Source organism: Cladophialophora yegresii (genome assembly GCF_000585515.1).
Source record: "Cladophialophora yegresii CBS 114405 chromosome Unknown aczIN-supercont1.1, whole genome shotgun sequence".
NCBI classification, from domain to species: Eukaryota; Fungi; Ascomycota; class Eurotiomycetes; order Chaetothyriales; family Herpotrichiellaceae; genus Cladophialophora; species Cladophialophora yegresii.
In genome coordinates, this window is record NW_006913045.1 from 72284 (window position 1) to 85407 (window position 13124).

The 13124-nt window shown below is 54.1% G+C and overlaps 4 protein-coding genes across 4 annotated transcripts; 2 read left to right on the plus strand and 2 right to left on the minus strand.

Annotated features, from left to right (window-relative positions):
* Positions 1–214: 214 nt before the first annotated feature.
* Positions 215–2701, minus strand: A1O7_00028 (uncharacterized protein; the record flags this gene model as incomplete). The annotated part of the gene is made up of 1 exon (XM_007754070.1): positions 215–2701. The coding sequence occupies one exon, from the start codon at positions 2699–2701 to the stop codon at positions 215–217; it is 2487 nt and encodes an 828-aa protein (XP_007752260.1).
* Positions 2702–4346: 1645 nt separating this feature from the next.
* On the plus strand, positions 4347–5309 carry A1O7_00029 (uncharacterized protein; the record flags this gene model as incomplete). The annotated part of the gene is made up of 1 exon (XM_007754071.1): positions 4347–5309. One exon carries the CDS (start codon positions 4347–4349, stop codon positions 5307–5309), a length of 963 nt encoding a protein of 320 aa, XP_007752261.1.
* An 886-nt stretch (positions 5310–6195) lies between these two features.
* Positions 6196–8427, minus strand: A1O7_00030 (uncharacterized protein; the record flags this gene model as incomplete). Its single annotated transcript, XM_007754072.1, has 1 exon — positions 6196–8427. One exon carries the CDS (start codon positions 8425–8427, stop codon positions 6196–6198), a length of 2232 nt encoding a protein of 743 aa, XP_007752262.1.
* Positions 8428–12342: 3915 nt separating this feature from the next.
* Positions 12343–13011, plus strand: A1O7_00031 (uncharacterized protein; the record flags this gene model as incomplete). Its single annotated transcript, XM_007754073.1, has 1 exon — positions 12343–13011. One exon carries the CDS (start codon positions 12343–12345, stop codon positions 13009–13011), a length of 669 nt encoding a protein of 222 aa, XP_007752263.1.
* Positions 13012–13124: the final 113 nt, after the last annotated feature.

The window sequence follows — 13124 nt, forward strand, 5'->3', positions numbered from 1 at the left end:
TTGCATTCCATCTCCAGTAGACGACGAAGCCGCCATCTCCATGGTGTATTCCATAAAGTAACATAACTTTTCCATTACCGGTAAACCACCATATGACAATATGGTGTACATGTTTCGCATTAAATGTCGTATAGTGTAGAATGCTATCGTCCAGCCTGGAAATTCAGTCCCAATCATGCTGGTCAGCTGGAAGGCCGTAGGCTCGTGACGCAGGTTAGTCGACTTGTTTTTCATGCTGTTGTGAAGTCGGCACAACAAGCATCTCCCGGCTGCCTGGCCTTTGAAGCCGATCGATACCAAGGTGTTCTTTCGTATCTCGTCCCACAAAGATGCCGAAAGCATACCTTAAGCCAGCATTTGCTTCGAGACGGCGAACTCCTCTTCGAGGACGCTGACGTTTCTCATCGGAATCACCATCACCCGTCAATGCAGCTGCAGTGAATGTCGAGCCTGTAAGCCTGTCGACTAGCTCCCCCTTGGTTTCAATGTTCTGCAAAGCCACGTCGCCGAGCAAAGGACTCGCATAGAGCCAACTCAATAGAGCAGCAATGGTGTTGATGTTGTGGGGCAGGTAGCGTTTTCTTGTTGGCCAAATGGTGAGGTATGAGAGGGCGTAGACTGTAACCAGGACGCAGAGAGCATAGTAGCCCGGCATGCTGGCGACAATTCTGACCCTGTTGTCCGAGGAGAAGTAAATAGCAGTAAATACCCCACCAGCCAGAACCGGTATAGACAATGAAAGGATTGATATGAAGGTGACATATGCCACCTTGTAATCCCTGTTGATCAAAGCCCGCGTCACGACGCCAAGATGTCCATAAGCTGGATAGGACAGCAACAACGAGTGGCGTGCAGTGGCTCCGGCTGGTTGTGACATATTGCGGAATGGCTGGACTGCGCGATAGTACATATCGATGGGTTGCCAGGCAAGGAAGAGGAACATCCCGAGGAACGCTGGGACAAAGCTGTAGAGGAAGTTGGCTGGAGAGAAGCCACTTGAGTCGGTCAGGGATGGGAGTTGAGGATCGAAGCCGTCTTGGACTGCTCGGTTGACAAAGCTGACAGCCAGGAAGGCGATGACCAGCAGAATGGCAGCTACAATCCAGGCCAGCACAGTTGAGTCGCGCAGAAACCACGGCACCCACCGATATCGGACGAAAGGCGAGTGTATGTTGCGAGCAAATCCCGAGCCATAGGACAGGCGCTGAGCTTCAAGGTCGATGGACTCGCTAGCCAGGGGTGCATCTTTTGCTGCGTGAGGCTGGAATGACAGTCGTTTAATGGGTGCGTATTCCTCTCCAACACCATGAAAAACGTCTGGTCTCCCAGAAGTGGTGAAGAACCCGAGACGGAGGTTTCTTGGTGGAATCTGTGCATTTGGCTCTGGTGATATTTCGGTTTGCTCAAAATCCGAGCCCACATTTGATTGCCGGAACAAGCAGATGAGGTCTGCCAATGAAGTCGGATCCCAAAGCAGATTCGACTCGCTCCGTCGGAATCGAAAAGCGCAATAGAGCAGCGCAAGGCAGAGGAGGACGTACAATGCCACTAACGTCCAGCCGACGCCTCGAACCGCTGTCCAGCGGAAGCGAGCTGGGCCGTCGTCTGTAATCCATTGGGTTTGGTACAGACAAGCCAGCAGAGGCACCGTGAAGTTCGCAATCCAAAAGATGAAGAAGGCGACTCCCAGCCATGGTTCGCGATTCCGGAAAAATGTTAGATCTGGTAAGACGAAGTTGGCGGGCAGGATGTGCATGTCTTGCAAGACCCAGGAATTGCGTTGACTGGGTCCCATGTTGTAGTAAGGCAGAGATCGGTACATTGCCGCTTCGATTACAAACAGCCACAGGATTAGGAGGATGCCAATCAGTTGAGGCAGGTATTGAAAGACAAAGTATCGCGCTGTTGCATTTCCATCGTAGTCGAAGAGCGCATGATTCGTGCCGGCGAATATGAGACTGAATATTAGGGCGGCAATGATTAAAAGGCATAATAGTAGGTATAGTGCGAGTATAGGAAGTCGTAATGGTAGTGGTACAAAGCCGAGTCGCATCCGTAGGTCTTTCGACAGATCCACAGGAAGCATGACCTCTTGAGGGACAGGCTTCCGATTTATCTGCGACAGCGGTCGCGGAGAGGCGGACTGCGGAGCCCGGGGCGGAGGCGGAGGCGGGATAGATGGAGGTGGAGTTGATGTTTGTGAACTCTCTTCGGAGGCAACTGGATGAGGTGCTGGTGAAACCAGTGGCAGTTGATCAGGATCCGCACTGTCTCTGCCTCTCCCCAATACATCCTCGTCTCTTGTCAGCTGCTCAATGGCGAATCTGATATATGGGGTATCGTCCACGTCCGGAGTTGGAGGGCTCATCTCGTCAAAAGTTGAAAGCATGCCGGGGTTTTGTGGTCCTCCGTTTTGACTGCGTCTGATGTTGAGGGGAGCAGGCTGTGCGACGCCGGCTCTGGCGGGGAGTGTCATCTCGGAGTCGACGGGGTTCTGCTGTACAAGTGGAGTAGAGATTCTCGAGGGAGGTGTCTCGTAACCTTGGCCGCCGTGGGATATTTGACTGGCGGCGTCGGAAGCATAGTCAGAAAAGTACTCGTTGGTCGCAGAGGATGATTTCAGAGAGTCGGACTTGATGTACTGAGGCGTGGCTTGCTTGACTGTGTGAATGTGAGCGATGTCCTCGGTAACTAGGTTCATTACTCCAGAGATGTATCATGGGCAGAAAGCAGCAACAAAACAAAACGCAAATGAACGCACGTTGCTGGAGACGGAGGAGAACGTGGGCACGAAGTTTGCAGCGGCCATCGGAGAATTAAGAAGCATGAGTTGCAGATGAGGCTGGGATGGCAGCCGTTGTGCTCGCGGTTAAATTGACGATGCGGTGGTTGGGGCTGTGAGGATTCCCAGCCTCCCAGCAGAAAAGTCGAGCAACCAGAGTGAAACACATCGTCAAGGTAACGCTAAAGACACGAGGAACTTGGTTTGGTCAAGGCCTTCATGTTGGTAGCTGCGATGATCACTGGCTAGTGGAGGGTTTAGCCCATCGCTTGAGGCTGCTGAGTGTGCGTTGTTGCGTCGTGACGATGATCACCTTCTGTTGCAGCCAGCAAGAGACGCCGCGCCTCGTCCTAATCTGTTTCCAGTCTAGCGCAGCCTCGCCCCCTTGGCGCTTGCATCCGCATCCTGCTGGTTTCCTTTGTGACTCAATTGGAGGACATAATGAATTCCAGCAACGATATACTACCGTGTACCTTGAAGTCGCCAAATGAAACTTGGCGCTGAACTAATGCCAGGTATGAGCAGCGACGCTCTCTTTTGCGTATCAAAAAATCGTTAACCTGTTTGCACCATGCTCTACGCCGTTGAAGGTGTCTCCTGTGCATTATTGTACTGGCTGTGTAACGCGGCGAGGGACCACAAGGCGTGGTTCATTAGACGACTTCAAGGATACACTGTAGCATTTACGGAGGCCTATAAACAATACGGTATCTTACAAAAGGGGGGATGCTCCGTAACAGCCCTTGGCACTGTCTGGCCAACCCCTCCGGTAACCTTCCCATTCACACCTTTCACCTGTTGTGCATACTGCGTACTGACCCACACGAGGGTACTTTCTCGAAGCTCGACCCTGTGCTGTAGACAGGTAGTAAACAGCACGCTTCATGTCGGAAGTCTTCTTCCGAGGCTGCTCCCTTCTCCAACCTTCAAATGGATATCAAATGCATAGGTACGGCGAGGCAGGTGCATTGTGTTAAACAGTGGTGTCTGTCTCGCTGCTGCACTTTTCATGGCAATATGTGAGATCAGGTAGGTGCACTTCGACGTCGCCTCCCCACGAGGTGCGGCAGTATCTTTTCGACTCTTCACTTTGCGATTGTCTCTCACCTTCAATTCTTTGGACCTGGAGCACTCTATTATTGATTATTTCTTGCACTCCATATCGCCCTGCATTCTTAGTGTACCCTATTTCCCTTGGATCTCCAGGAGAGCAAGCGTCCAGCCAAGATGCTCCCCAGACCGTCACTTCTCGTCACAGCATGGCTTGCCGGACAGTCAGCCGCCGCACCGACAAGAATGAACAGAACGCTCCGCGTTGTTCAGGACCAGTTCTTCACAGCGCTTGATCAGTTGTGCTCGTCTAAGAGCTGTCTCTCTGGGGTGGCGAAGTTCGAACTATCTTCGTTTGCCTGCTCCTGCCCAACTCCTCTTGTAAGCCACCGTCCATCTGCTTCGCCTCAGTACTGACTACGCCAAGTTCACCGCACCATGCGCGGGGCTGCAATGCGAAGGCGACCAGGAACCTTTCTACTCAGTACTCTCGAACTCCTGCTACTGCGACACGATGGAAGATTGGCACAAGAAAGATGATGAAGTCTACAGCACGCTTGTCGAAGCCGACCAGCAGGCTATACATGGTTTGCACCGACGGCAGGCACCGCCAGATCCAGTCCCGACATTCATTCCTCCACCGAAACAAGACATCACCCCGGAACTCATCCAGCAGGCATTGTCCGCCCAACCCCAGAACACGGCAACGGTCAGCTCCATGATCCCCTATTTCCCTGACGGCGTGATCAGGGTCCATCTGCAGCTTGCCGGCCCAGTGGCTTACACCCTCGTCGTCAACGCCAGCACATCCCTTCCTTGCGGCGCCATCGGACTGGTGGACCCTCAGCCCAATCTTGGCCTGGTGCCGCTGGTCATGAACCAAGGGCAAGGACAGCCTCAGACCGTGGTAGCTGATTGTGAATGCATTGCCGTCAACATGTATCAGCCACACATCGTCACCTATTGGATTCAGAAGCTCAGCGACGGCAGTATCTATTCAGTGGTGGGCAACAACCTGGTCATCGACATCGACAAGATGAACACCACCCAGAGTACGGCTTTGGCACTCACCACTTTGTCATCTGGAGCCACAAGACGTAGTGGGACTGACAACATTGAATATGTCCGACCAGTGAAGCGACAGATCTGGCGCGTCAACTGCAATTATGCTTGTCCCTTCTACCACATGAGGATGGTCAAGAGCACCGACGGCACGTGCGCGTGCTTGTTCAATGGCGCAGACGAGACACTCCTGACACGAAGGCCAGACGCAGTTCCCGGCCTTATTGCCCGAGACCTTATTCAACCTGACCTGATGAACGCGAAAATGACAGCTGAAGCTTGTGCATCTATGACATGTTTCAACAATGGCGGCGACCCAACACCGGCTCTGTTCAATCCATTCCACCAAACTTGTTGGTGTATTACCCAGCCCTACATTGAGTCGAACCCGGATGCTTGGACACCTTCGTCGTGAATGAACAAGTTCGTGGGTCTTTGATAATGGAGAGGATAACACCATGCGGACAAAATTGTACAGGATAACACATGGCAACAAACCAGAGGGAAGAACCGCGACGGACGGATGTCGAGTTGGAGAGACAAGAGCCTGTAAGAAGCGAATCCCTCCATTGGGTACACCAACAATGGTACAGGGGCCCGGGCATGGCCACGGGCAGCGACGGCAGGGAACTTATCAAGCGAGTCATGTACTGTACCACCATGAGCAACCCGTGGAAACACCGTCTTGGATCACTCAAATGAGCTTGTGGGAAAGCACGAACGAGGAGATTCCAGCTTGGAGGAACAAAAGGCGGTCGGGCTAACCTTTCAGGTCCTCTTGAAATAACACCGAAATTGAATGTCCTTGGGTTTAGACTCTGCGACACACAAAGGACCCACGCTAGAACCATTTGCGCCCTCGCTTGCTATGAACAGTGTGTAAGACACCCTAAGCTTACTGAAAAGGAATTTTGGGGTGAATCAACTCCTGAATTCTGGATGTGCGTCTCTTCCTCCAAACGTCCCGCTTTCTCTGGTCTTGCCAGTGCCGTGTTTCAGCCCCCGTATGTATGTGCATTCATTAGCTGAGAGGTAGCTGAGTGTTGTACACGGTATGAATCAAAGTTCGCGAGATATCCCGTTGATTAGAGTGCTGACTGATTATGTATGTCTATGGCACATGTTTTGGAGAGCCGAAATGGGAAAGTTTGTTTTGTGGGTGCAGGACGAGATGGAAGAGATGTGCCGCCGACTGAATACAGAATTTTGGTTGCTGGTTTCAGGGATAAAGGGGGGCAGGACCTGGGCTTGGCTCCTTGGTGCCTTGAATGCAATACTGGGAAGGTGTGAAACGCACATCCTCATCGCCTCGAAGTGTTCTCACTCGACGGAGCGCGCCCGGTACCCGGCTCTCCGGGTAAGACTCCGCTCCCAGAAACGTAGCTCGTCCTCGACGGACTCGTCCGCGCCGTTTGCTCTTCGATGATATCGCTCAAGCGGGTGGGATGCCCGTGCGTGCGACCCTGCAAGTTCTCCCACCTAGACATGGCTTGGGTTACTGCAGGTGGGGTGGGGACCGTAGGGTCATCCCCATAGCCCTCTCCCTCGTAGATTGCGCCTTGAGGGATGGGCGGCAGTGCAGCCGAGGTTGTTCGAGGCATGTTCCCATTCGTTGTAGGAGGAAGGCCTTGTTGACCGTGTGATTGGCGGTACTGGGCAGCGTACATTCTCTCGCGTTCGGCATCGGCAGCATGGTCGTCGTCCTCTTCGGACATTTCTTCGGAGACCTCGCCCTCCTCCTCCTGCTCCTGCTCTGCTGGCCCCGGAGGGCTGCGTCCGAGTGGTTGGCGGTATGGGATGCGGCGACCTTGTGCATCGCGGGTGTAGCTACCGTCGGGGTTGATGTGGTATTCTTCTTCTGATGGCGCTACGGAAGCGTTGGACGCGAAGTACGATGTATCTGTGGCCCCAGTGCCTTGGCGAGCAGGTGTTGGTAACGCGCCAGACATTTGAGCATTGGTCGTCGCGGTTGCAGTCTGGTAGTATCGCGGCTGTTCACCAACGCGGCCGGGAGACGCTCCGCTCGTTGCGGCTGCTCGCGCGGCGGACATCGCAGCACCACTCGTGGCGGGCTGTGTAGGACGTGGAGGCGTAGTGTAGAATTGAGTATCAGGTTCGCGACGAAGCTGACCTTGCTGCCGAGATGATTCCGTGAAAGGGTCAGTCACCGTGGGAGAGGTGCCTGTTTCAGGACGATATGAAAACTGCCGATTTTCTTCTCCTGGTGAGTCAAGTGATGTTGTTGTCGTCTGGCGGGAACCAGGTCGTTGTGGCGGCTGCTGACCGGACATAGCCGTTGGTCCTGCACCAGCAGTCGGCCCATCTCTGGTTTGTGGTCGCTGAAGCGTCCCCTGTCGGCTTGGAAGACCTTGCATAGGGACGACCTGCACACCGCCGATTAGGGTAGGCTCGCCGCTTCGCAGGGCAATGGTTCTTTCACGCTCCTCCTGCTCTCGCCTTCCCAGCTCTTCCCAGGCACGCCGGGCTTCTTCTTTGCTGATCTGTAACTCCCGCCGCATCTCCCGAACTAGCTCTTCGGCCTTTGTCTTGTCGGCGCGAACCTGTTCTATGGAAGTGGAACTAACCGTCCGAGCTTCTCGCTCTGCACGTAGTTGGTTTTCAAGCTGTGCTTGTCGTTCTTGGGCTTGTTCCTGCTCGTGCCGAGTCTCGAAGAACCACCGCTGGAACTTGCGTTCAGAAGAGGCTCGGAGCCGTTGCAGCTCCACGACAGCATGAAACAGATTGGCACCGGCTCGGGATAAATCATCGATCTGACGGGCCATCTGTCGGTCGATGGGCTTTCCGGCTAATTCGTTGGCGTTCTCCTCCATCCGATGAATGAAAGATGAGACGATACCCTCCCAATGAGCGGACAGATCTTCCCATCGCTCAAAAGCATTTGGGAAACGACTTCGGCCTCCTGCTCCTGCGGCCTGAGCGCCGGGTTGCTGAACCGGCTGAGGAGGCGGTTGAGCTCTCGAATGTGATTGAGGTTGTTGTGCGGCTCTTGCTTCGGTTGGTTTAGCTGGGGCAGGGATGTTGAGCTGCTCGTAAGCTTCAGTGCGGTTACGCTCGGTGGCGGCAGGAAGTCTGGGATCTGTAGGTACTGGTTGAGCGGGACGGCCGGGATTCCTCGTGGCGGCGTGGATTGGTGGTATATTTTCCTGTCTTCGGGCAGACGACGCAGCGGCCGGAGGGCCGCCTATGTCGTAGGTTTGGGCGGTTTGACCAGGTTGACTAGGTATCCGGGCTTGAGGTCTTCGTGTGCTATCCACCCCAACGCCAACAGCTTGCTGCTCTTGTAGTCTTCTTGCTTCGTCCTCTTGACGCAATCTAGCCGCTGCCTCCTCGGCTTTGCGAGCTTCCCGTGCTCTTCGTTCTCGCATGACATCTGTGGGAGTACGATATCGTGGGGGTTCGGTAGGAACCGGACCAGTTCCAGCAGCCGGAGCTGCACGAGTTGCACCGCCATTCTGAGGTCGACCAGATGCAGCAGCGGTGCTGGGCAGAGCGCCCCTGGCCAAATCTGACATTCGAGCCTCTTCTTCGAGTAGATCAGCAGTCAGTGGCTGCGCATTGACACCATCACCCCTACGGATGGCTTCCAGGGCAAAAAGGATAGCGTCGTGGGTATGTCGCGAGATGTGAAGTGTCCTCTGAGGTCGATAGTCGTCCCCAGAGACCAGTCGCCGGAAAACGCTGGGGCTTGTAGAGCCGGACTCGTCAAAGCGCACTGCCGGTGTGGCAGAGAGAGACTGTGACCTTCTCGCGCGGAGAGGTGACCTCGTCGGCACTGGCGCTCGTCTCTCTTGTAGTCTCGGAGTTCTTCTCAGAGACCGAGCACCGCTGGATGAGGAGGATTGAGGACGTCGCTGGGAAAGCGGTGTTGATCTCTTTTGCTGGCGTTGGGGTAATGGGTCGGGGTCTCGTTCGGGGTCGTAGTACTCGTAAAGGTCGTCAAAGCGAGGATGTTCGGGGAGAGACACCTCGAAGACTGTGTGGAGGACGAGGTCGGGGTCTTGGGACAATGTGCGGGATGCGCCTGAAGCGCCAGGCTGATGGTGTTGGAGATGCCGCCAGAGGGAGAGGCGGAGAGAAAGAGGCTAAGCAGCTATGGAGCCAGGTAGGGTGTGTAGGAGCAGCAGCAGAGGCATTGACGTGGTGAGATGGTAGTTGTGCGGGTGGTGGTCGAGGTGGTGGCTGGTCAAATCTTGAAATCATGGAGGTTGGGCTTCAAGCGAAACGAAGCAGAGTCGCGCGTCACAGTTGCGGCGCAGTCGCGTCTCGAACGAGCTGGATGAATTGGAAATGGCGGTTAAAGACATAGACGGTGTGCTGCTGGGTTTGGACGAACAGCGAGCTGTGTACAAATGTGTGGTGATGGAGGACGCCGAATCATGCGATTGCTAGAGGCGGCCAAATCCAATGATCTGTTCAACGGCTTACTCTCGATTTACTCAGGCCACAACCGTTGACACGCAGCCTCCAAGATGTCGGAGCTGCAGCAGGTGACAATGAATCCAGTACAGTAGCTGGGTTGAAGGCGCAAGCGATCCGACGCAGAACGCAGCATCAGATTCGCTTTCATCCGAGGATGAGTCGCACCTGAGCCGGCCCTGAGATTCCACTTTCCAGAAATTGGGCGGAAAATGCGAGTGATGCCTGCTACCGACAACCAGGGACTAGAATCGGATACACACGCTTGAAGAATGGCTCATCCAAGCCTGCTGCGACGTGCTGGCCATAGTCTCGAATTTTCTGGCTGAGAGTGCGATCGTTGTGGGTTGCGCGACGCTGTTTGCGATATGGAGTGGCTGGGCACAAGCGATGAGCTGGCAAGCTCGCGACATCGTCATCTCAGCGCCTCATTCCCTGATCCTGGCCTAGTACCTTACACAAGACCAGGACCCAGCAGCCACAGCCTCCGCACCGTCGCCGCCTCGTTGCCGCAAGCGATGCTCCCAAGCTCGTCCGCTTCCCGAGTCTCAGGAAGCGAGCGACTTCAAGCATGTTTGGATTCAGAAGAGGAAATCAAGCGAGCGACTTACTGTGGTATTGCGGCAAAGGGTGTTTGCCGACCCCACCATCTGTCCAGGAACCAGGCACAGCACTCATGAGAGCTGTCTTTGCTGTTGGCCACGGTCTCTTGGGAGCGGCCTTCTGCATGGGATTGGTCGAGGACCGGCATGACACCACGAATCAGCAACAGGCAAAGCCATCAACGACAAGCCTTCAAGCAAGAGCCGGCAGCATCAAGGTTGGACCCCTGTTGGAGGAACGCACCCTTCCGTCGTGCCGTATGCTGCCGTGTGAAACGAGATCTCACGCTTGGATTCTCCATCTTCAAAGATTAGAGTTGTTGCTATCCGGATGTCTCTCGCCACCTCAAGGCTGATCTCGAGAATATCTACCACAGTATCATCTTTCCAGCTCGACAAGGATCCGAGTCCGCTAAGAAGCAGAATAACGTCTCGTAAGACGCTACCTATGCATGTGACCTTTGGGTCCAGTAGCTCGTCGGACGCCGCACGTCTGGTACACTAGACCCTTGGCTTCGTCGGGCGGATGTCGAGTCTATGTATCTGTCAACGCGTCAGCCTCATCCGACATCATTTCGCCACCCCTTGACTTCAAGCTCCGAAGTGATCTAAGAACAGTAGTCTGCATGACTCCTGAAATGCCAATCGATACTCCTTTTGCTTTTCGCGGAAGATAAGTCGCCATGATCATGTGTTTCTTCGACCCGATTCCTAGCCATGTTTGCTGCTGAAAAGCTCAGTCCCCACCAATCCGGAAGTGTTTGGATATGGTCAATGAGCAAATGCTCTAGCTTGTCGGATATATCCCCTCTCACGTTCGAGTCAGTGCTTGCTGCGCAGTTCGATTGAAAGGCGACGCAAGGGGGTTCGTCTATGGTCCCAACGGCGTGACAAGGTATGTGAGCCTCATCAGCCCCGTCCTGCTGCTGTCAAATCTGGAGCCAGACTGTCCGACTTCCTTACCATTCTCCCTCTGCATCCGCGCTCTGTCGCCAACGCAGTCACTGACGTTTCAGGGTCCGTCGGTAACTTAGTCGAATATGTGACTGATAAGCAAAGGTAATTCGGAACAAGCCTCTGTCGCACTTCCTTCTAAACCGAGATCGCCACCTTGTCAATGCAGGTGCTTCGCGTTACTCACCGTACGTCCTCAATTCTATGCACGGAGCATTGGGTATGTGGTCCCACTGCTGTCACTGGAGGACCCTTAGGGCTGCTCCAGACTCCTCTTCTTACTTCCAGGTCACCCTGGGTAGGTCTGTGTCTGTTGCGTGACCAGTCTGCGCGGTCATCAAGGGTCTGAAAACACTTCAGCACGGTATCTACCCAAAGGGCATCCTCCTACCACAGACTCCAGACATCCAACCGCAATCCTCGCCTGTCCGGAACGAGTTGCCGGTTCTCCATGAGATGCATTCTACGATCCGCATGGCATCTTGACAGCCCAGGAGTCCAGGGTTGGCCTTTGCTCACTCTGAGCCTCGATCTGTCTAATATAGGATACAACCCGGCCAGAATAGATCTTTGCGAAACCTGACATTATGTGATTCTGTGCACGGTACAACTTCCACAAAAAGACTTGATCACCTGGACCTTGTTCCTTTCATGGCCACCAGGTCTACAATTGCCCCTTGATTCTGGATAGAAGCTACATCCACGGGCCTATCTACATCTTTCTCTGCACAAGAGCCTGGATCTGCAGAAAGAATGCCGGACACCTGCCACTATATACCTAACGAATTCCGCCACACGCACCACCCAAAAATCAATATGAATCCACATTTCACATATGAGCAATCACCAGCTGAGAGGGCTACGTCCTCTCAAGATCTCTATGACTCTCCAATTCTAAGGCCTTGCGGTTCGCTTCTCTTGCATCGAGTTCCGTCAGCGTCGCTTTATCCGGAAGAGATGTTGGCCCAATGGGCAAGCGAGTCTTCATCTCAACCGACTTATACCAGCAGCTATTCCAGGGAAGGCACCGAGCGGAATTCTGTCGCTACTCTGGTCGCCTTTGGTGAATGGGTCTCTGGACAATGCCATGACCGGCCTGCAAGCTTGCTTCCGCCAGCTCCTCAACTGAGTCAGCTACCGCCTTCGGATGCCGGCAGAGTCGAGTGTCGGTTGTCATCAACGCCCACGCCACCCAGAGAGCACATGACCAATACAATCCCTGACAGAAGTGCAAACCGACAACACTTACACAGCTTGTCTGCTCAGCTGCAGGAAGTGTCATTTTCAAGTGCAAGCATATCGTGTCCTTCTACAAGACCGGTCACTCCAGTCCCGTCCTTGACTGCGTCGGACTACTCTCAATCATCCTTCGGCACAGATAGATCTCCTTGCACCGTCATAAGCTCTCCGGAGGAGCAATCGAAAAGGTCTCTCATGAATCCTTCCGGCAGCAAAATGGGGATCGCTCCTGGAAAGCCAATTGATGGTAATATGTACGACACACGCATCCGCGACTTCTTTTCACCATCGCGTAACCCACCTACCCGTCAAACCCGGAGAACTGACCGAGTGAAATCGTCAGCCGACCCTTCAAGAAGGTTTGCATCTCGGCCAACACCCTTCCCAGACGTGACTGCCACAACAATACATCTACCTCAGTATCCCACAGGCTCGCAAGAGGTCTCCTACATTGAGTGGGACGATGACGACGGCAGACGTGGCAAATCCGCTTTTGAACGTATCAAGAAGAGCTTCACAGATCTCCGTGCCGCCGAACGTTATATCACAGAAGTGGGACACAGGACGCAGGCAGCGGGTACACCACCGGGGAGTCCTACTTTTGCTGTCGTTAGTGGCATTGATCGGGCCCCGGTTGCTATATTGGAGCCTGGGGCAATCAAATCTCAGACTCCTCTTAAACTCCGGAAGAAGGCCAGCACCAGGAACATCTCAACGTCAGCACGACGCTCGGATACCACTGACGCGACGCCACCTTCAACGTGCAAGAGGAAGCGCACAAACACGACGAGCTCTCAGCGTTCTTGGGGACTGCAAAAGAAGAGTAAGGATGCAACCGTTGGACAATTCGTCTGGGACCTCATCGGGGCGAGGAAAGAGCACTGACTCTCCCTATGACGAATTGTGGCGGTTCCGAGCTGGTCTCGTATTTTAACGATCGCAACTACACATGCGGCACGACCGAGTTGATCAAACGTTTTCAGCTTGTCTTCAGTGAC